This window comes from Microcaecilia unicolor, chromosome 2, assembly GCF_901765095.1.
Source record: "Microcaecilia unicolor chromosome 2, aMicUni1.1, whole genome shotgun sequence".
Lineage (NCBI taxonomy): Eukaryota > Metazoa > Chordata > Amphibia > Gymnophiona > Siphonopidae > Microcaecilia > Microcaecilia unicolor.
Window position 1 is genome coordinate 447,715,478 of NC_044032.1, and position 22,830 is coordinate 447,738,307.

The following is a 22,830-nucleotide window of genomic DNA, read 5'->3' on the forward strand; positions in this document are numbered from 1 at the left end:
AAGGAAAGTGATGTGAAATATGTTTAGAGGGAGCACTCTCTGTGATTGATATACTAGAATGTGTTTTTTCAAAGTTAAATGTTCACTCCTGCAATGGCAGTAATTAGTAAAAAGGTTGGAACCACAAAATAGAGGGGTGGGGAGAGGGATAAAAGATAAAACTTTGATGACATAGTGGATCATTCAGTTTTTTCCTTTCCACAATGAGGTTATGGGCATACTGGAATTGTGTATATCCAAGCGGTTCAATATGTCTGTTATTGTCATCAATAAAAATGTTGAAATATAAAGAGGAAGAAGCGACAGGTCTTGGCTGTCTGCTGGATATGCGCGGAGAAGGAGAGGGAGGAGTCGAAGATGACTCCGAGGTTGCGGGCAGATGAGAAGGGGAGGATGAGGGTATTATCTACTGAGATGGAGAGCGGAGGAAGAGGAGAAGTGGGTTTTAGTGGAAAGACGAGAAGCTCAGTCTTGGCCATGTTCAGTTTCAGGTGGTGGTTGGACATCCAGGCAGCAATGTCGGATAAGCATGCTGAAACCTTGGCCTGGGTCTCCGCGGTGATGTCTGGTGTGGAGAGATACAGCTGGGTGTCATCAGCATAAAGATGATACTGGAAACCATGAGATGAGATCAGTGAGCCCAGGGAAGAGGTGTAGATTGAAAAAAGAAGGGGTCCAAGGACAGATCCCTGAGGAACTCCAACAGAGAGCGGGATGGGGGTGGAGGAAGATCCATGAGAGTGTACCCTGAAGGTTTGGTGGGAGAGATAGGAGGAGAACCAGGAGAGGAGAGCCCTGGAACCCAAATGAGGACAGTGTGGCAAGAAGTAAATCATGATTGATAGTGTCAAAAGCGGCGGATAGATCGAGAAGGATGAGGATGGAGTAGTGGCCTCTGGATTTGGCAAGGAACAGGTCATTGCAGACTTTAGAGAGTGCTGTTTCTGTCGAGTGTAGAGTGCGAAAGCCGGATTGAAGCGGATCGAGGATGGCCTGAGAGGAGAGAAAATCAAGGCAGCGGCTGTGAACGGCGCACTCAAGTATTTTGGAGAGGAAGAGTAGGAGGGAGATGGGGCGGTAGTTGGAGGGACAGGTAGGGTCAAGTGATGGTTTTTTGAGGAGAGGAGTGACTACGGCGTGCTTGAAGGTGTCAGGGACAGTTGCAGTGGAGAGAGAGAGGTTAAGGATATGACAGATGGAGGGGGTGACAGTATGAGAGATGGTGTTAAGTAAGTTGGTGGGGATGGGATCAGAGAAACAAGTAGTGCATTTCGAGGAGGAAAGAAGGCAGGCAGTTTCCTCCTCGGTGATTATGGGAAAGGAGGAGGCCAGGGTTGGTTGGTTGAGGGAGAGGGTTGAAAGGTGAAAGGGGAGGAGGTGGCTTGGTAGTGAACTCAAGGTTGATCTTTGCCGGGGGTTGCGTAAGGAATGACACCCCCTTTTTCCTTCAGTGGTCATTGACCCCCTCCCACCCTGCAAACATGTAAATGAAACAGTACATAACAGCCTCTGTGATAGCTTCAGATGTTATGGCCAGTCCCTATTAGAGCAGCAAGCAGGTTCCTGGAATAGCCTAGTGGTTGGTGCAGTACTAGAGAAGGTGCCCAGGCCCATAATCCACTCTAACTATTATACTTGTGGTGGAAAGAGTCAGACCCCCAAACCCAACTGTACCCACATTTGGGTGACACCTGCAGCCATAGGGTCTAATGTAGTGGTCTATAGTTGGGTACAGTAGGTTTTTTGTGGCTTTTGGAAGAGCTCACCATAAAATATATGGGGGTAATGGGGAGATGTTTACCTAGGACCTTTTATGTCACATCCACTGCAGTGCCTCTTAGGGTGCCCCACTGCTCTGCTGGGATGCTTGTGTGGCCAGTCTACTAGGAAAGCTGGCTACTTCTACGTCCCAATGGCTTGATTTTGTGTGTTTTTCACTTGGACATTTTTTTTGTGTGTTTCAATAATTTTTATTGATGAAATAGACCACAGTACAAACAGCAGCGATCCTTGAAGAAACAATATAACATTGTCCACAATCATCAACTTTTTTTAAACAATGGAACACCCATCTCCTTAACCTTTGCCCTACCTCCCCCTCCCCTCTAGGAACTAAGGATCCCCTTAAAAGGGGGAGCTGGCAACAGTATCACCCTTCGTTAAGAAGCAGACTACGACCTCGGGGGTGTAAAATCTGTATATACAAACCCCAGGTGGCAAGGAAGTTTTTCCTTCTCTTTGGCAAAGCCGAGTCTCCTTCGACTCCCATGTCGCCAGCAGATGTATTTGATTCCTCCAGTGCCAATAAGCCAGAGGTTCCGGTGACGTCCAGCATTGCAAAATACATTTTCAAGCAATCAAACACATTTTGCGAAGTAGCAGTGCTTCATTCTTCTTTCGGCTGCTAAAGGCACCCAGTAGATCTAACAGTAATTGTTCCACTGTCCCTCAATCTGTATATCCAAATAATTCCCAAAAGCGTCTAATATGACGCCAGAAAACTTTTATTTTGGGACAACTCCAAAACATGTAGGATATTTCAAACACAGTGGCTCCTTCAGCCCCCCATATGGAATATCTGGGAGGGCGGGATATATCCTCTGTATGTAACCCTATAAGTGCATTCCCTTAAATGAGCATCTGTAACAAGAGTTGATCTGCGTGCAATTGAAATATCCCAGTGTGCCAAAGTGACCCCCAACTCCTGTTCCCACTTGTATTTCAAATCCTTGAAGTCTTTATGGGGTTTTCATTTAGTCAGTGCCTTATATAGTAATAAGACCGAGATCTCCCTCTCCCTCAGGGATTGAAAAAACTCTCTCTGAGTGACCTCCCCACCCGACAGCTCAGTTGCTCTCGGGCTAGTGCTGCAATGTAGTGAGAGACCTGCCCGTATGCAAACCTAGTTCCCCAAGAAACTCCCACCCGTCTTAGCATGTCCCCAACAGGAATGGTTCCCTCCTTCAGTCAATAAGTGTTATAGGCTGGTGATATCTTGGGCGGCCCATTGTACAAAGACTTTATTAGTAAGCCCTGGCTGAAAGGAAGAATTACCCTGTAGGGTAAGGAGGTCCTTAACAGAGGGGTCTCCTCCTAGGTTCCGCACCAGCACTCTCCACAAGGCCCTCAACAGATTCAAAAGTGTACTCCTCCGTAGCCCTGGAGGGAGCTGTGTTTGTCTATGAGTGAGAATAAATGATAAGGGGCATAGTATGCGTTTTCAAGATCCACTGGGGTGTACGTCTGAGTCTGGAGACACCAGTCCCCCAAGTGTCGCATTTGACAGGCTTTATTATTTAGTTTCATATCAGGCAGACCCACACCTCCCTGTCTCCATCCCCCAATCAAATATGCAAACCTAACCCTTGGTTTCCTACCTGACCAACAAAATCGGGAGATTAAGCGATAAAATGCTTTCAAATCCCTTTGTGGTAACCAAAGAGGCAGTGTCTGTAGATAATATAGCCACTTGGGAAACACTACAATTTTCACTAGATTCACTCTATCCAACAAGGTCAAAGTAAGATTCCGCCAACCCTCTCGGAGCCTGCGTGTATCCTCTAGCAACTTTGAGACATTTAACTGATGTAACTGTGAGACATCCATAGGCATCAAAATGCCCAAGTAACGAAATGCCTCCCTCGCCCAACACAAAGGAAACTCTGTACCCCAGTCCTCCAGCTGAGCTGAGGAAGATAAAGCCTCTGATTTCCCAAGATTCAACCACAATCCTGCATAATCCCCATATTCCGCAATGATCTCCAATAACGCCGGTAACAACTCTCGTGGCTGTGCTAGATGTACTAAAATATCATCTGCAAAAGCAGCAACTTTAAAGGTCAATGAACCCACCGAGATTCCACTCACTGACGGGGTGGCCACTATATCTCTCAGCAGAGGATCCAATGTCACAACAAAAAGAAGAGGAGAGAGGGGACACCCCTGCCGAGTACCCCTGAGAATCTGAAAGTCATCCGACTCGGTGACTGCTGATTCATCTTATGTCGATATTCCAGGGATGCTATGATTTTCTGAATATTTTTAGCCACTGTGAGTCCTCTCACAAAGCTCACTTGAGAATCATGCACCAACCTCGGAAGGACCCGTGCCAAACGATTTGCCATTATTTTAGCTAATAGCTTGACCTCGTAGTTCAATAATGATATAGGTCGATAAGATTCCGCTATTGTTGGATCCCTCCCTGGTTTGGGGATAACAATAATTCTAGGTGTATTTAGCTGCGAGGGTACTTTTTCAGCCTCTATCAAAGAATTAAACAGATTCGTCAATGGTAACACAATCTCCTCTCCCATGAGCTTATAAAATTGCGCCCGATAACCATCTATTCCTGGAACTTTCAATAAAGGGCTCTGCCGAATCGCCCCATAAACTTCATCAGCCAAAACAGGCTGATTCAGCATATCTCTATCTGTCTGTTGTAGGATCGGCAACATTAAATTATCCAAATAGAGATCATTAGGTAGTCCCTCACCTCCCAGGGCACTGTAAAGTTTTTGGTAATAAGAGTAGAATATGTGACATATCTCCTTATTGGTATGGATTGATGTACCCTGTCCTATTTGCATAGTCAGGATTCTGGAGTGGCCTGTCTTTACTGCTGTGAGATGTGCCAACATGCGTCCCCCCCTTATTCCCATGTCTATAGAGCATGTATTTATAATAATTGTGTGATTTGGAGGCTCTCTGGTGTATAAGCTCATTCAATGTCGTTTGAAGTTCTAACACTTTCTGCTTGTCCCCTAAGGAGTGCGATTGGCCAAACCTCCACCGGGCCATTCCTAACAAATGGCCCAGCCGAAGAATCTCTCGATCTCTAGCCCTCTTCCTCTGGCAGGTATAGCTGATAATTTCACCTCTTAGAACAGCTTTCGTGGTCTCCAAATAGAGGACAGGGTCCGCCTCACTTTCAATATTATGGGATTTATGCTCTCCAACATTTGAGAAGTACTGCTTGGAGAGCTTGATCTCTATATAATTCCTCCGGGAAGGCCCAACGCCACTCCCGTCCCGTAGGCCTGACCACAGTACAATCCATCTCCAAACCCATGCATGGTCCAAGATAACATAGGGCCCAATATCCGACTTAATTACCGAACCAAAAATCTGCTTCGAGACCAGCAAATAGTCAATACGTGCCTGGGTGGAATGGGCCGTGACAAGTGTGTAAAGTCTCTCTCCTGCGGGTGGAGCACTTGCCAGACATCGACTAGGTCTAATTGTCTGCATAAGTTGGGTAGCCCCCTTCCCTCCTGATAGTCTGCAGTCTTCACTGGGTGGGACTTATTTATTTATTTTATTTATTTGTTGCATTTGTATCCCACATTTTCCCACCTCTTTGCAGGCTCAATGTGGCTTACAATACATCATGAATGGTGGCAGTGTATAACAAAATAGACATTTAGTATTGAGAAGGATCTTGGGTACATTATAAAGAAAAAGAAAAAAAAAAACATGATAGTAGTATAGCAAACATATATTATAAGACAATTCTGGGTGTATGAGGAGGAGTTCAGATTTATTGATCTTTGTGGTATGCCTTGTTAAAGAGATGGGTCTTCAGTAGTTTGCGGAAGTTAGTTAGTTCATAAATTGTTTTTAAGTTCCGTGGTAGAAGGTTGACGCATGCGTTAGTTTGTATTTTAGACCTTTACAGTTGGGGAAGTGAAGATTAAGAAATGTACGGGATGATCTTTTAGCATTCCTGGGTGGTAAGTCTATCAGGTCCGACATGTAGGCTGGGGCATCTCCATGAATGATTTTGTGAACCAAGGAGCATATTTTGAATGTGATGCGTTCTTTAAGTGGGAGCCAGTGTAGCCTTTCTCGTAGGGGCTTGGCACTTTCATATTTTGTTTTACCGAATATCTAGCATGGGGTCTAAAACTGTGTTAAAGTCTCCTCCCACCAAAACATTCTCCGCCTCACTAGCCAGTAACTTTGATGTAATCATTTTATAAAAGTGGCGATCGTATTGGTTAGGGGCATATACGTTCCCTAGTACACATTTCTGACGCTCTATTATAGCCTCATAAAGTAAAAATCTGCCCCCAGGATCTATAAAGAGTGGCCTAACTTTGTCTACTATTCCTTTTCTGAACAAAATTGTGACTCCTCCCTTCTTCCCCTGTGCTGCAGCTGCCACACAGTCTCCCACCTACCATGTTTTAAGTTTGGCATGCTCAGCAGCAGACAAGTGAGTCTCCTGTAAGAGGGCAATGTCAATTCGATGGCGTTAAAAGATGTTGCAGAATTTTTGAGCATTTAATGGGGGAATTAATACCCCCTACATTCCACGTTACCACCTTCAGGGCCCTTCCCACCAACCAGCTCTAACTCCCACCAGGAATCCCTTACCTAAGTGCAAGAGGGGGCGCCCCAGCCCACACCCTCTCCCATGATCTCTTTCCCAAAGAACACTCCTGTCCCAAACCCAAAGAGCCAACCTCCTAATGCGCTCACCAACGAGCATAAAGTAAACATCCCTAGTTCTAGACCCAAACCCTTAACGCCCCCCTTCCCCTCCCAAAACCTCACTACCCCCATTCTACCCCTGTCCCTCCCACTAGACCCTTTATGGGTTCCCTGCATTGAACCGTCACGTACAACAACACCCACCACACATCCCTCAGATTCAAAACCTCAATAGCAGATGTATCGACTTCAACAAACAAATAAAAAAAAATGGGATTACATGCAATGTAAACGTGTACAGCAAGAAATATTTAAAGCTCTGCTGTCCAGCTTGCAGATTCTCACAAGATTGTCAGCGAGCTCCCCAAGTTGCAGTTAAGTTTCTGCCTGGACTAGGCCTTGTCAGGCCTTTGGCAAACTTTCCAATCACCCAAATTTCCATAGCTTGGAAGATCTCTCTAATCAAACACCGGACATTCATCCTGCGTGACCAAACTGACTCTCAGCTCTGGCTCATCATTGATCCAAAGTATTCAGAAATTCCTGTGCCTGTTCCACCGTATTGTAAGTCTTGGTTTCAGCTTGATATGTCACTCGCAATTTAGCTGGGTACTGCAAGGCGAATTGGATCTTGTGTTCAAAAAGACGTGAGCACACAGGCGAGAATTGCCTGCATTGTGCGGCAACTGCCACTGAGTAATCTTGAAAACATAGTATTTTCTTGTTGTTATGTCATAATTTCTGGCCATTCCTCAATGCTTGCAGTATTGCTGCTTTGTTTGCAAAGTTCAAAAGGAGACAAATCACTATTCTGGGCCTCGCATCGTGTTGTGGTCGGGGGCCTAGACGATGAGCCCGTTCCACCTGTAGTACTCCCAGTGTGGCCAGCAATTTTAACTAATGCGTCAGCTAGGTCTCAATAAAGCCCCATAAATCATTATCCCCCAAGTACCTCCGGGAGCCCGACAAAGCACAAGTTGTTCCTGCGGGATCTGTTTTCCAGATCCTCAGTCTTCTCTTCATACACAGTCACCAACTTCTGCAGGCATACTTGCTCCTCCTCCATCTTTGTTACTCGGTCCTTCAAGGCCTCATGTCTTTGCTGGTAAGCTGTAAAATCCTTACTTAATTGCCCCATGTGGTCTTGCAGCTGCTCTAGTATGGTATCAATGGGCCTTAGTCGCTTGTCAAACAACTACTACTACTACTACTTAACATTTCTAAAGCGCTACTAGGGTTACGCAGCGCTGTACAGTTTAACAAAGAAGGACAGTCCCTGCTCAAACAACAGTTCCATAGCCCCCTTTACCTCTGCGGCCACCTCTGCAACTCAGGCCGATCCAGCTATGGAGGTGGATGGGCTCGCCATCTTGTCCTCGTAGGGCCAAATTTTCTCCTCTCATCTCACTCCCTTCGCTGCCATTGACTGAGGAAAGCTTGTGCCAAATCACTTGGTAAGCCTCCGAACGCCAAGCAAGCCCAAAGCAACCAAATGTAAAGGTCAAATACGCGATGAATTGAGGGAATAGTGGTGGGACGGCAGGAGCGGGGTTTTTTAGCAGCCGCTCCTAAGCATGACGTCACGTGACCTCTCCATTTTTTTTAATGGTCCAGAAAGACAGACTTACTAAGCACAACAACATCTAGAAAATGGTCATTTTCAAAGAAGAGAGAGACGTTCTTCTGGTTTGAAAATGGTTATTTTCATTTCTTGATTTTTGGATTTAGACAGCATATCGAAAATGCCCCACCATGTAAATTTGTCTTATTTAACCCTTGGAACAATAAATTGCAGTAATCCAGTATATTAGGTACTAAAGCATACTCAACTTTGATTAGATTGTACTCTGGCAAAAATGATTTCAATTGGTATATGATCTGTAATTGGAAAAAGACAAGATCTTACAACATTTCCAATATATAAATTAAATTTCGATACATAAGTAATGCCATACTGGGAAAAGACCAAAGGCCTATCAAGCGCAGCATCCTGTCCCCGACAGCGGCCAATCCAGGACAAGGGCACCTGGCAGCTTCCCAAACGTTACAAACATTCTATACATGCTATTCCCGAAATTGTGGATTTTTCCAAGTCTATTTAGTAGCGGTCTATGGACTTGTCCTTTAGGAAACCGTCCAAACCCTTTTTAAACTCTGCCAAGCTAATCGCCTTCACCACGTTCTCCGGCAACGAATTCCAGAGTTTAATTACGCGTTGGGTGAAGAAATATTTTCTCCTATTTGTTTTAAATGTACTACACTGTAGTTTCATCGCATGCCCCCTAGTCCTACTATTTTTGGAAAGCGTGAACAGATGCTTCACATATACCTGTTCCACTCATTATTTTATATACCTGTATCATGTCTCCCCTCAGCCGTCTCTTCTCCAAGCTGAAAAGCCCTAGCCTCCTTAGTCTTTCTTCATAGGGAAGTCGTCCCATCCCCACTATCATTTTAGTTGCCCTTCGCTGCACCTTTTCCAATTCCACTATATCTTTCTTGAGATGCGGCAACCAGAATTGGACACAATACTCAAGGTGCAGTCGCACCATGGAATGATACAATGGCATTATAACATCCTCACACCTGATTTCTATACCTTTCCTAATAATACCCAACATTCTATTCACTTTCCTAGCCGCAGCAGCACACTGAGCAGAAGGTTTCAGTGTATTATCAACGACGACACCCAGATCCCTTTGTTGGTCCGTAACTCCTAACGTGGAACCTTGCATGACGTAGCTATAATTGGGGTTCTTTTTTCCCACATGCATCACCTTACACTTGCTCACATTAAACATCTGCCATTTAGCCGCCCAGTCTCCCAGTCTCGTAAGGTCCTTTTGTAATTTTTCACAATCCTGTCGCGAATTAATGACTTTGAATAACTTTGTGTCATCAGCAAATTTAATTACCTCGCTAGTTACTCCCACCTCTAAATCATTTATAAATATATTAAAGAACAGCGGTCCTAGCACAGACCCCTGAGGAACCCCACTAACTACCCTTCTCCATTGTGAATACTGCCCATTTAACCCCACTCTCTGTTTCCTATCCTTCAACCAGTTTTTAATCCACAATAGGACATTTCCTCCTATCCCATGACCCTCCAATTTCCTCTGTAGCCTTTCATGAGGCACCTTGTCAAATGCCTTTTGAAAATCCAGATACACAATATCAGCCGGCTCCCCTTTGTCCACATGTTTGTTTACTCCTTCAAAGAATTGAAGTAAATTAGTCAGGCAAGATTTCCCCACACTAAAGCCATGCTGACTTGTTCTCAGTAATCCATGTCCACGGATGTGCTCTGTAATTTTGTTTTTAATAATAGCCCCTACCATTTTCCCCTGCACCGACGTCAGATTCACTGGTCTATAATTTCCCGGATCTCCCCTGGAACCTTTTTTTAAAAATCGGTGTTACATTGGCGTTACTATCATACTGAAAACCTAATGTCACTATGAGGTGTATTTTCAAAACATTTAGCCTTATAAAGTTACATGGAGGCGTATTTTCAAAGCACTTAGACTTACAAAGTTTCATAGTAACATATGGAACTTTGTAAGTCTAAGTGCTTTGAAAATGAGCCCCTAAGTCATTTAATAATGGAAGTAGTTTGCCAGAAACATTTGGCATAACATGTAACGCATGTTGCATATGAGACAACCACATGACAGAGGATTTGTCTGCATTCAAAATCAAACCATATTTATATGGCCCAGTCAGTCAGAATTTGAAGTCTTTAGTTCAATTTAAACATGACATCTTCCTGGCCATCCTTCATAAAGATGACTAGCTGAATGTCATCAGCAAAAAAATGACATTATATTTCCCACATACTCATTAATTTTGCCAAAGGAGCCAAATACAAATTAAAGAGTGGGTGAGAGGAGGGAACAGAGAGAACCCTATGGTACCCCTCTCAACAGCTCCCTTTTTGATGAAAATTGCTGATTCCCACACACCTATTTGGTGTGCCTCATAAAATAAGAACTAAACCATTGCAACACAGAAGAATTAATCTCAATAATTCTAATTGCTTCAACAGTTTCTCATGTGATACTGTATCAAAAGCAGCAGTCAGCTCAAGTTGTATCCATAACACATCAAAACTTAGAAGCCTTTACCAATTTCTCATCTACAGTTGCCACTAATAATGACTCAGTATTATGATGGCACCTATATCCAGATTAACAATTATGTTGTATATGAGTACTGTCCAAAAAATCATATAGTTGTTTTAATGCAACTATTTCCATGACTGTAGTCAACAGAGACAAATTTGAAACTGGTCAAGAAGCTGAGTAATCAATTTTATGTTTCTTAAGAATGGGTGTACTAATAGCCTCTTTAAGACAATCAGGATGATACCCCAGCCTCCAATGAAAGATTCACCAAATCCTGCTCAAATTTGCCATTTTCAATATCCTCAAAAACACTTGGCGACTCCTTAGATGGAAATAGATTATTTGTTTTGTCTGCAAAACTTGTTAAAGTTTCATCACCCACAGAATTTGGTGCATATGGTGCTGTTTAGATCTTGAACTAATTTGAAAAGCTGATGAGGATTATCATCAGCTTCAGAAAAAAAATTTTAATTAATAAATTTTCTTGTTTCTCCAAATCTTGTGCTGATAAAAACTACTCTGAGCTTTACATTTTATATGCAAATCCTCTGTTGGATGTTTTTGCCATTTGTGTTTAGTTGTCACAATTGGCATCTGTGGAGAAATAAGCCCAGAAGAAAGCATTTATTCTTATCAACAGAAGAATCAGAATACCAGCTGTACTCTAACAGCTCATTGGTCAAATCATGTAGTATCTCAAACTACTTTATTACTCCTTTACTCAAATTTAGACCTTTGAAGAAAAAAGGAATAACTGTGTTAGATCTCTCCCAGCAAATGTTTTTTTAGACCAGCCTTCCTAACTTTACTTGAGGGAACACTCTATTGCAGAGCTTTTGAATTTAAATATACAATGAACAAAATCATGATCAGACCAAGTTACAGGAAATATACCATCAATGGTCCATCAATTACAAATTTCTTGTGATACAACTAAATCTAAAGTGTTCCATTGTCCATGCGTTGAAGCTGTAACCAGCTGTTGAAATCCAAAATCATCTATTGTGTCCAAAAACAATTTCTGGGCCCCACTTACAACAACCAGATAAATTAAAATCCCCTAAAATCACTAATTTGTTGACTGAAAGATAAAATTGAATCAAGCATAGAGTACAGATGCTTAATCACAGTGTGTGGTGGAATATATACTATTAAAATTGAAAGTCCGAACATCCTAGACTACTTCGGGATTGGAGGAAGCGTACTAAGATGGTTTAAAGGCTTCTTAAAAGCAAGAACTTATCAAGTGATCTCAAACTCAAAAACGTCAACACCATGGAAACCTGAATGTGGAGTACCACAAGGATCACCGCTCTTGCCAACCCTTTTTAACTTAATGATGACACCTTTAGCCAAATCGCTATCCAACCAAGGACTTAACCCGTACATCTATGCTGACGATGTCACGATATACATCCCATTCAAACAAGACATAACCGAAATCACAAATGAAATCACACACAGCCTCCAAATAATGAACTCATGGGCAGACGCATTCCAACTAAAGCTAAACGCAGAAAAAACACAATGTCTCATCCTGTCCTCACAATACAACACAAACAAACCCAATACCATAAACACCCCAGACTACACACTTCCGGTCTCAGACAGCCTGAAAATTCTGGGAGTCACAATTGACCGAAATCTCACACTCGAAGACCATGCGAAAAACACAGCAAAGAAAATGTTCTACTCAATGTAGAAACTTAAAAGAACCAAACCTTTCTTCCCAAGGGAAGTATTCCGCAGCCTAGTACAATCAATGGTGCTAAGTCATCTAGACTACTGCAATGCCATTTATGCCAGATGCAAAGAACAAATCATCAAGAAGCTTCAAACCGCTCAAAACACAGCAGCCAGACTCATATTTGGGAAAGCGAAATATGAAAGCGCCAAACCCACTGGTTCCCACTAAAAGAACGAATTGCGTTCAAAGTTTGCACCCTGGTCCACAAAATCGTCTACGGGGAAGCCCCGACCTACATGTCAGATCTTATAGACTTGCCTATTAGGAACGCAAAAAGGTCATCACGCACATTCCTCAATCTCCACTATCCTAACCGTAAAGGGCTAAAATACAAATCCACATATGCGACCAGTTTCTCATTCATCTGCACACAGCTATGGAACGTACTACCGAAGGCCATAAAAACAACGCAAGACCTAACCAACTTCAGAAGGCTACTGAAAACAGATCTTTTCAAGAAGGCATACCATAAACATCCATCCTAAATACTAAATAACAACATTATACACAATCTATACATAACCGAACTTTTATCGCATGACTGCTTAACCTCGGTGCTATTAATGATCAAGAACCTTCTTGCAATACCATAATGTATTCTTCTTTACCGTGTATGTATGCACATGATATATATATATATATATATATACCATGATCTGTTCCATATATACTATGTTCCATGTATGTTACCATGTATGTATGCACCTTAACGCTATACCATTTGTAATTCTGTTACCCGGAAATGGCAACCGCCATTATGGCAAATGTAAGGCACATTGAACTGCAAATTGGTGGGAAAATGTGGGATACAAATGCTACAAATAAATAAGTTACAAAAGTGCACTCAGTTGGAGAAACATCCTATATAATAATTTGCACCTCCAATGTTGTACGTCTGGATGCCTGGGTTCGTAACACAATTCCCATTGGTCCGCCCTCCTCCGAGTTCCAGGCCCCCTCCCTCCCTCTCCTCCCCTCCGAGTTACATGACCCCCCTCTCCTCTGAGTTCCAGACCCCCGCACCTCCCTCCCTCTCTCTCTCTCCCCTCCGAGTGGCAGCCCAACCTGCGTTGCCCGCCCTCTTCTCCCAGTCCTCCGCCTGCCCCTCACCTTCCTGCGTGCCGGCCTGAATTTAAAAGTTCTTACCTCGGGGTCCACCGGCAGCAGTAAAAGGCGAGCTGGCGTGGCGCTTCAGCCTGCCTTCCCTTCTGTCTCAGCTCTGCCTCTGGTCCTGCCCTTCCAGAAAGAGGAAATGAGGACGGGACCAGAGGCAGAGCTGAGACAGACGGGAAGGCAGGCTGAAGTGCCGGGCCTGCTTACCTTTTACTGCTGCTGGTGGACTCCGAGGTAAGAACTTTTAAATTCAGGCCAGCACGCAGGAAGGCGAGGAGCAGGCGGAGGATTGGGAGAAGAGGGCGGGCAACGCAGGTTGGGCTGCCACTCGGAGGGGAGAGAGAGGGAGGGAGGCGTGGGGGTCTGGAACTCAGAGAAGAGGGGGGCATGGAACTCGGAAGGGAGGGAGGGGGGCATGGAACTTGAAGGGGAGGGAGGGGGCCAAGCTGGAACTTGGAGGATAACCTTGCTAGCGCCCGTTCATTTGTGTCAGAAATGGGCATGTTTTACTAGTCACTAATAAGTACTTCATGAAACTGAAGGCAAGATTGGAAAAGTAATGGAAGCGATGCTGAAGGAAAGGATAGTGAATTTCCTGGATGCCAATAAGTTGCAAGATCCGAGACAACATGGTTTTACCAAAGGGAAATCGTGCCAAACGAATCTCATTGAATTCTTTGATTGGGTGACAGGAGAATTGAATCAGGGACGAGCTATAGACGTAATCTACTTAGATTTCAGCAAAGCTTTTGACACAGTTCCCCACAGGAGGCTCTTAAATAAACTGGATGGGCTGAAGATAGGACCCGAAGTGGTGAACTGGATTAGGAACTGGTTGACGGACAGAAGCCAGAGGGTGGTGGTGAATGGAATTCGCTCGGAGGAGGGAAAGGTGAGTAGTGGTGTGCCTCAAGGATCGGTGCTGGGACCGATTCTGTTCAATATATTTGTGAGTGACATTGCCGAAGGGTTAGAAGGTAAAGTTTGCCTATTTGCGGATGATACTAAGATCTGTAACAGAGTGGACACCCGGGAGGGAGTGGAAAACATGAAAAAGGGTCTGAGGAAGCTAGAAGAATGGTCTAAGGTTTGGCAATTAAAATTCAATGCGAAGAAATGCAAAGTGATGCGCTTAGGGAATAGAAATCCTCGTGAGACGTATGTGTTAGGTGGGGAGAGTCTGATAGGAACGGACGGGGAGAGGGATCTTGGGGTGATAGTATCTGAGGATCTGAAGGCGACGAAACAGTGTGACAAGGCGGTGGCCGTAGCTAGAAGGTTGTTAGGTTGTATAGAAAGAGGTGTGACCAGCAGAAGAAAGGGGGTGTTGATGCCCCTGTATAAGTCGTTGGTGAGGCCCCACCTAGAGTATTGTGTTCAGTTTTGGAGGCCGTACCTTGCGAAGGATGTAAACAGAATTGAAGCGGTGCAAAGAAAAGCTACGAGAATGGTAAGGGATTTGCGTTATAAGACGTATGAGGAGAGACTTGATGACCTGAACATGTATACTCTGGAAGAAAGGAGAAACAGGGGTGATATGATACAGACGTTCAAATATTTGAAAAGTATTAATCCGCAAACAAACCTTTTCTGGAGATGCGAAGGAGGTAGAACGAGAGGACATGAAATGAAATTGAAGGGGGGCAGACTCAAGAAAAATGTCAGGAAGTATTTTTTCACGGAGAGAGTGGTGGATGCTTGAAATGCCCTCCCGCGGGAGGTGGTGGAAATGAAAATGGTAACAGAATTCAAGCACGCGTGGGATAAACATAAAGGAATCATGTTCAGAAGGAATGGATCCTAAGGAGCTTAGCCAAGATTGGGTGGCAGAGCCGGTGGCGGGAGGCGGGGATAGTGCTGGGCAGACTTATACGGTCTATGCCAGAGCCGGTGGTGGGAGGCGGGACTGGTGGTTGGGAGGCAGGGATAGTGCTGGGCAGACTTACACGGTCTGTACCCTGAAAAGGACAGGTACAAATCAAGGTAAGGTATACACAAAAAGTAGCACATATGAGTTTATCTTGTTGGGCAGACTGGATGGACCATGCAGGTCTTTTTCTGCCGTCATCTACTATGTTATATGTTACTATGTAAGATATAAAAATAAAAGTTAACCCTCAATCCCTGTTTAAATTCTCTCAATTTCCCAATATGTTCAAAACCAGAAGGACAAATTTGATAAGATGAAACATTTTCACCTTCTACCATCCAAGTTTGTTGCACACAACAAATCAAGATTATACTCAAGTATCCAATCTCTCAATAAAAACTTTTTTCTACTAATAGCTCTAACATTAATTAGTCCAATCTTTGCCAGCCTGTCTTCTGTGTTCTTATAAAAAGGTACAGAAGATAAAACATGAGGCCTACCTATGATTGAATGCTTAGGCTTACCTACTCTCAAGTTAATACTGCCTATATGGATTGACCATCTTTCACAGTAATGAAACACATTATCCAATGCACCAGTTAATTGTTGTCATAGAGTTCAGATTTTTGGGGGGAGACTGTACTAAAAGAGATAGAGACAATTTAGAGAGGGGATTGGCAGTTGGACCTTTTGCGTTTTCTATTGGAGTGGACAGGTACACCCCAATATGCTCCCTTAGTTAAGCAGGAAATATTATATTCCTTGGCAGCTAGGAAAACCATAGTTGTAAATTGGAAATCTGATTTATCCCCTATGATTGATCAATGGAAGAAAACTTTGGGGAAATTGATCCTTTTAGAATATTAATGCTGGCTAGACAAAAAAATAATAATAGGAGGAGGACATTGAGTCTTTTTATGGGAGTGTTTTGAGAGCTGGAAGGGAGACAACCATTCATTCTTTGTAATCCTTTTACATTGGTTGTATATTCATTAAGAGTTGGGAATGAGTAGGATTTGAGAGTCAATAAATTATATTTCTGTTGATGTTGGCTGTATGAGTTACAGTACAGTGACCTTTTCAATAAAAATGTATAATTGGGAAAAAAAGACACCTCCTTAACCTCTTATCCTAGGCACCCAGTAGAATTAACCCCTTACTGTCTTCTTGCTGAGCCACTCCATATTCTTGCTTTTGCTTTGTGCTTAAGATCTTTGTCCCACTGAAAGATGAATCTTCTCACCAGTCATGGGCGTAGACTGGGGGGGGGGGCAATGCCCCCCCAAACGACGACGACGTGAGACTGGCGCCAGTAGTTAAAAAAAAAACAAGCAAGCATGCGCTCGTCTCCGTCCGCTTCGCTTCCCTGCTCTCTCTGTCTGCGTCCCGCCTTCTTCTGATGTCATTTCCTTTCAGGCGGGACGCAGACAGAGAGGGCAGGGAAGCGAAGCGGACGGAGACGAGCGTGTTCATCTACCCCCTCTCTTCCTCCCTCCCTCCAGCGCAGGCAGCAAGCATGCTTCTTCAGCTTTTCTGTGTTCCTGGCAGCGGTAGCGACGTACACGCTGCCTTTGGCTCTGCCCCGAAGCCTTCTCTTCAAGTTCCTGTTCCCGCATAGGTGGGAACAGGAACTTGAAGAGAAGGCTTCCGGTGCAGACCGAAGGCAGCGTGTATACATCGCTACCGCTGCCAGGAGCACAGAAAGGTTGAAGAAGACTGCTGCCTGCACCGGAGGGAGGGAGGAAGAGAGGGGGTAAACGGAGTCACGATCCTGGACCTTGCAGGGGGGGGGGGGCAGCAGAGGGAAGATGGATGGGACTGGGAGGGGTGGGGAGCAGAGGGAAGGAGCAAGAGATGGATGGGACTGGGAGGGGTGGTGAGCAGAGGGAAGATGGATGGGACTGGGAGGGGTGGGGAGCAGAGGGAAGGAGCAAGAGATGGATGGGACTGGCAGAGGAGGGGAGCAGAGGGAAGGAGCAGGAGATGGATGGGACTGGGAGGGGTGGGGAGCAGAGGGAAGGAACAGGAGATGGATGGGACTGGGAGGGGTGGGGAGCAGAGGGAAGCCTACTGGAAAGAAGACACTGCATAAAACAGAAGACACTGGGACCAAAGCGAATAGAAAAACTAAATGATCAGACAACAAAGGTAGAAAAAAGTATTTTATTCAGAGTTTATTAATTGAAATATGTCAGCTTTTTGAAATGTGCATCTGTGATATTTTGCCTGTAAATTTCAATTCCTTCCTCCATATTAGCATATTCATTTGCATATTGAATATGCTAATATGCTCCGCCCCATCCTTTGCCCCCCCCCAAATGAAACAGTCAAGCTACGCCTATGTCACAAGTCCTCTGTCTTTAGCAGACTGGAATAAGTTGTTCTCTGAAATCTATGTGAATTCTGAATCATCCTTTCCCTCAGTCTTCACAAGCCTCCCAGTTCCTACTGCTTCAAAGCATTCCCACAATATAAATCTGCTACCAGCATCTTTTGCTATAGGGAGGGTGTTATAGGGATATGGTGTATTTGATTTTGTTTTTTGTTGTTTTTAAGCCACACATATTGCTTAGGATTGAGACAAAAAATTCTACTTTTTTCCCCACTCATTTCTGTCTAACTACTGTTATTTTATCTGTCTATACAGGTTTTCAAGTTTATTTTGGCTTTGACATACTGCCTATCAAACAGTGCCATCTAGGTGGTATGCAAACAAAATGCAATATAAAATAAGAAAGATAAAAGAAATCATTTCCTCCATCATGTGTCTGCATTACTGTTCTGTTTCCCTAGTGCAAAGGCCTAATAAGGGAATGGAGAGTAGATTAGAGAAGTCCCTTACCTCCAGTCAGCTATATGAGCAAGCTCTATTAAGTCAGCAGCCACAGAAACAAAGAATGGCCTGATAGGGCTCCATATATTGGATGAATCTCTTCATAAAGGCGGTTAATAAATCCCAATAAATAAAAGCTACAGAAAATCAAGGATAACATAAACCAAATAAGGGTTTAGTGGGTACACACAAAAGAGGGCACGTCATCATGCTCCTGCGGCATGCACCGTAAAGAATATTAAAAGTAAAATAGAGGAGACCTACTAATGCCATTTCCAGTGGGTGGCAAAAGTGGTCAGGGCTAATATGCCACCTTCACTTAAATCCTATGCTGTTTGGTAACATATTCTAATCTGTATTGTGTTGACATTGTATATAGTGAACTATGCCATACTATGTACCATTGGTTTGAATACTTTTATTGCTGGCAATTGTCTTTTGCCTATGTCTAGCTTATTCTACTGTACACCACTTTGAGTGAATTTCTTAAAAAATGTGGAAAGTTAGTAAGTTGGTCAGTTACCAAGACATTAAAGTAATCTCACATGAGCTATTCAAACACATTGACATTTTCTCATAGTCTTCCCCCAGTCTGTATCTTTAAATAACTTTATCCCCGATCTCTTTCAAAAACTGTATGTTCAGTATCTTTAGACCTTTGTTTCAAATTCAGTATTTAACTTATTATAGATGTTGTTAAGACTGTTTTTGGAAACTGAACTAATTTAGGTTTTCTGTTCAAAGTGTTTGAATACTTATGCAATCAAACCTTTTTGGTTTCTTAGTCTTAATTACTTTTTGAAAATTTCTATACTTGTTCTTTCACTTTTAAGGTGTAGGGTATTTTGTGTTAAACTTGATTTGAATATGAAAAATGTACAAGGGTGTGAAGACTTTTTCAAGGTAGTGTATTTATAGCAGCCCGTGTAGACTACAGATTAACATCTTTAGAGCATGGGAAGCTCAGATTTTAATTACTTTCTGGGATGTTGAAATGTTTAACATATATGGGTTAACCTTTCTGTATAATTTTGGCATCATGGAATATTAGAAGCCACATGAATAATATTATTCCTCTAACTTTTTGCCTCCATTCTTTTTCCAGAGAATAAAGCTCATTTCGAGAAGTATCGCTGGCCTCCTGTCTGGTACCTGAAAGAAGAGGACCGTTACTTGCGCTCAAAGAAAGAACGAGAGCGGGAAGAGGAGCTGCTTCATAAGCAGCACAGCAAGAGCAAGTGGTGCTTCTGGCGACCATCCTCCTCTTCCTCCTCCCATGTTTCCTGAGAGAGAGAAAGATAATGGTGATATAAGGTGGATGACTCATGTGGGTGAGGGAAAGTTTTTTTTTTTTTTTTTTTAATCAGGCTAAGAGTCGCTTGTGCCTTTACTGAGAAGGATCAAAGAAGAAGAAGATGATGGGATAGCAGAATCCTGTAGCCAGCAGCTGCAGTTCTACATTTCATCTGCTGTGACTGAGCCTGGATTTAGAATGAACAAGCTTGATGATTTCTGTCCATACAGTGAAAGAAAACATCTGGATTCTACACAAAGATAGAGATTGCCATCGCTCAATTATTCTCCAGTGATGTGCTGGAGGAGCTCAAGAAGCGCATATTGAAAAGGTGTCTTGTAACTAAATATGCTTAGATGTCCAGGCCTTGGAACCAGAGTGTCAGAATCTTTAAAAGAAGGCAACAATAGGAAGGCAGAACCAGTTAAGGAATCAACGTTCTTCGCAAAGCAAGTGAATGCAGACATTTCAGTGACCAGCGTGTTCTTTTGACTGACTGGTTGTATGCTTATTTCTTCAGGGCTCACCAAGTTTTCTTTAGTCCACAGAAAGCACAAGATGAAGATGGGATCATGTGGACCAAAGGGCTGTCCTTACTGACAGGAACATTTAAGACAATGAACACTATACACCGGGATAGCCTTCACTGTCCAGATTTGGACAATCCCAGTCTGGTACAAAGAGATGGATTTCCTGCTGAGCAGTGGGCACTCTGATATGTAGGAAAAAAGTAAGGTTACTTTCCAGCACCAAGAATGTGCTCAGCTTTATAAAACATGAAGAAAGATGTGTTAATTAGAGAATTTCTGATATCCAGTAGAAGGATTAGAATGTGGATTCTTCATGTTTTTGAGGGGAATAGGACAGTGTTCAGTTCTTAAATGTGCAACTCTGTTTGAGGTCTGTAAAACAAAATATGTAGTGCTGGCCTCGCCATGTCTGGGAAAGGAAGGGAAGAGTGCCCATAGCTAGACTTCCCTTGGCATGGCATACTAGAATACAGGGAAGCGAGTCAGTGTTATAAACATTTACAATGCAGAATAATTACACACTGCTATGCTTACAACTCTACATATTACTCACACATAGTGTAAGTACCTCTCCACAGTCCCTGCAAGGGTCACCTCTTTGTCAATGCCAAAACACCAAGAAAAGCCACTGCAGGGGCTTCCAGAGCAGGAAGAAAATGTTTTTTGTATATGGAATGCAAGTGCGAGAGCAAAAACTTCCAACCTCAGTACGAACTTAAATTCTGAACTCTGTGATGACCTTTACCATCCAAACTTGGTATCATTTGTTTACAAGTATTTACCAGTCCGGTTTTAGTTTACAAAGCAAGCACCGTAGCCCTTTTCTCCCTACCACCTCCTTGTGACCTCATAGTGCCTTTAGAGCAGGTAGAGAGGATGCTATGCATTGAGGAGCTGTGGAATCTGCAAGCACTCTCCCAGATCCGTCCCTTCACATCCTAAGCCTGCAACAATCCAACAAACTTTGTAAACTTATTTAGCAGGACATTGTTAAGTGACACATGTTTGAGAGAAGGGAGAAAATGTGTACAGGGATGTGAGATATGGGTTTGATGAGGACAAGATCAAAGGCAAAGAGTTTATCCTGAACTTCTTGAGCTGCCCCAATTTTTCGTTTCCCCTTCCCCACGCCTCAATTGTGAGAAAAAAAAATGTGTGAAGGTGCTATATTTTGCCTTATTCTGGAAGTATCTGTGAGGATTCAATTTCTGGTACTGAAATTTCAGCCTTTTCAAAATGAAATTCATATTTGAGAAATGAGCTTTCCTCTTCTCAACCCTGGTCATGTAAGGAATGGGAGGACATCTCCTTTTCATATACCTGGTTCAGACATAGAAGGTGCCAGTGCCTCATTTTGGGGAATAGGAATCTTCAGTCTACAATTGATGGTTCTATAAGTTCTTGGTGTCAGGTCAATGTGGCTTTCTAGGTTTCTGAGAGACAGAGTGAAGCTTCTGCTTCTTTCACTTCTTGATTCAAAAGATACATTTGCTCTGCATTTAGAAGGCGAGCTCCTTTAATACTTGTTTAGATTTTCTCCTATCAAGGACGAGCTTTAAGTACTCTCTTCTGGTGTTTTCAGATTCCTCAGCTTCAGGTTTATAGTTGCATGTATTTAATTCTTAGTTCTAGATTGTACACATGGTGGCTGAGGTTTAATTCTTGATCTTTTTTTTTTTTTAATAGATGCCTGCTTCAGGCTTTTAGTATAGGTCTGGATCTGACCTTTGAGAATCAGTTTTATTTCTTGATATATCAAGAATGTAGATTGCTTGTGACAGAGGTCCAGTGGTACTTGAACTGAAATGTCACCAGGCTTTGAAGGATGATGCCAATACATATTACCTCCAGGACTATCTTTCTCATCAATGCAGTTATCTAATCACTATAATAAATAATAAAATAAATAATAATGGAGTCCTTTTACTAAGCTGTGGTAAAAAGTGGCCTGCAGTAGTGTGGGCACGTGTTTTGGGTGAGTGCTGGGCCTTTTTTTTTTTTACCGCGGCTGGGAAAAAGATCTCTTTTTTTTAATGGGCTGGGAAATGGGCATGTGCTGAAATTAAAACTAATGCATGCCTGTTTACTGCCTGAGCCTTTAACCCTGCCACCCATTGACTTAGTGGTAAGGGCTCACTCGCTACCCACACAGTAACCATGCAGCGCACGTCAACTGCTGATTACCACCAGGAGTGCCCCTGCGGTAGAAACTAGAAAATTATTTTCTACCGCAGGATTCGGTGCACGCCAAACTCAGAATTACCGCAAGGCACACGTGCTAGCCTGGCGGTAGTGCTCGCTACCTGTGCGTTAGCCCTCCCGCACCTTAATAAAAGGGCCCCAATAATCTTTATGTAGGAGATTAGTGTATGTAGGTCTGTGCAAGATATGCCGCATGGTTAATACTGTTGTATTTTAAAGACCTTACAGTCTGAGCACACGAGTCAAAGAGAGAGAAGTGAATCGGGATATCTATTATAGCTCTGTGCTCTAACTGCTGTTGCTCAACTTAGTGCATCTTGTCTCACTCAAAAATGCATGTGTGCTGTAGAAGATGATGGAAGTATTGCACATGCATATGAAGGAGGAGAGATGTCTGTTATTACAAAGTTGACCCTCCTGTTAAGCAGTTGTTACTGAATTGTTTTTCCAGACAACATCTTGTGTCTTTCTTAAGCATTTTCCTTGAAGTTCTTCTTTGGCATCATTCTTTGCTTGGGGGTTTTGGTTGGATTTACAAAGGTTTTGCCAGGGGAAGTTGTACAGAACCACTACTACTCAATTGTATGGCAGAACTTTTCCTGCCACATTGGTATTCTTGCTTTGAGCTTTTTCAGCTGTCACTCCAGGACTATAAGTTTGGAACATGTTGGCTGACGTTCCA

At 43.2% G+C, this 22,830-nt stretch overlaps 1 protein-coding gene across 2 annotated transcripts in view; it reads left to right on the plus strand.

Annotated features, from left to right (window-relative positions):
• The window catches only part of LOC115461226 (rho-related BTB domain-containing protein 2-like), a 259,612-nt gene extending 237,735 nt beyond the window's left edge, over positions 1-21,877 (plus strand). Inside the window, exon 10 of one of the 2 annotated variants that reach the window (XM_030190910.1) lies at positions 19,228-21,877. In XM_030190910.1, the coding sequence (XP_030046770.1) occupies positions 19,228-19,409 (182 nt within the window). In that variant the 3' untranslated portion in view covers positions 19,410-21,877. The remainder of the gene's footprint in view (positions 1-19,227) is intronic. The other variant, XM_030190911.1, reaches the window with a different exon arrangement.
• The last annotated feature ends 953 nt before the right edge of the window (positions 21,878-22,830 follow it).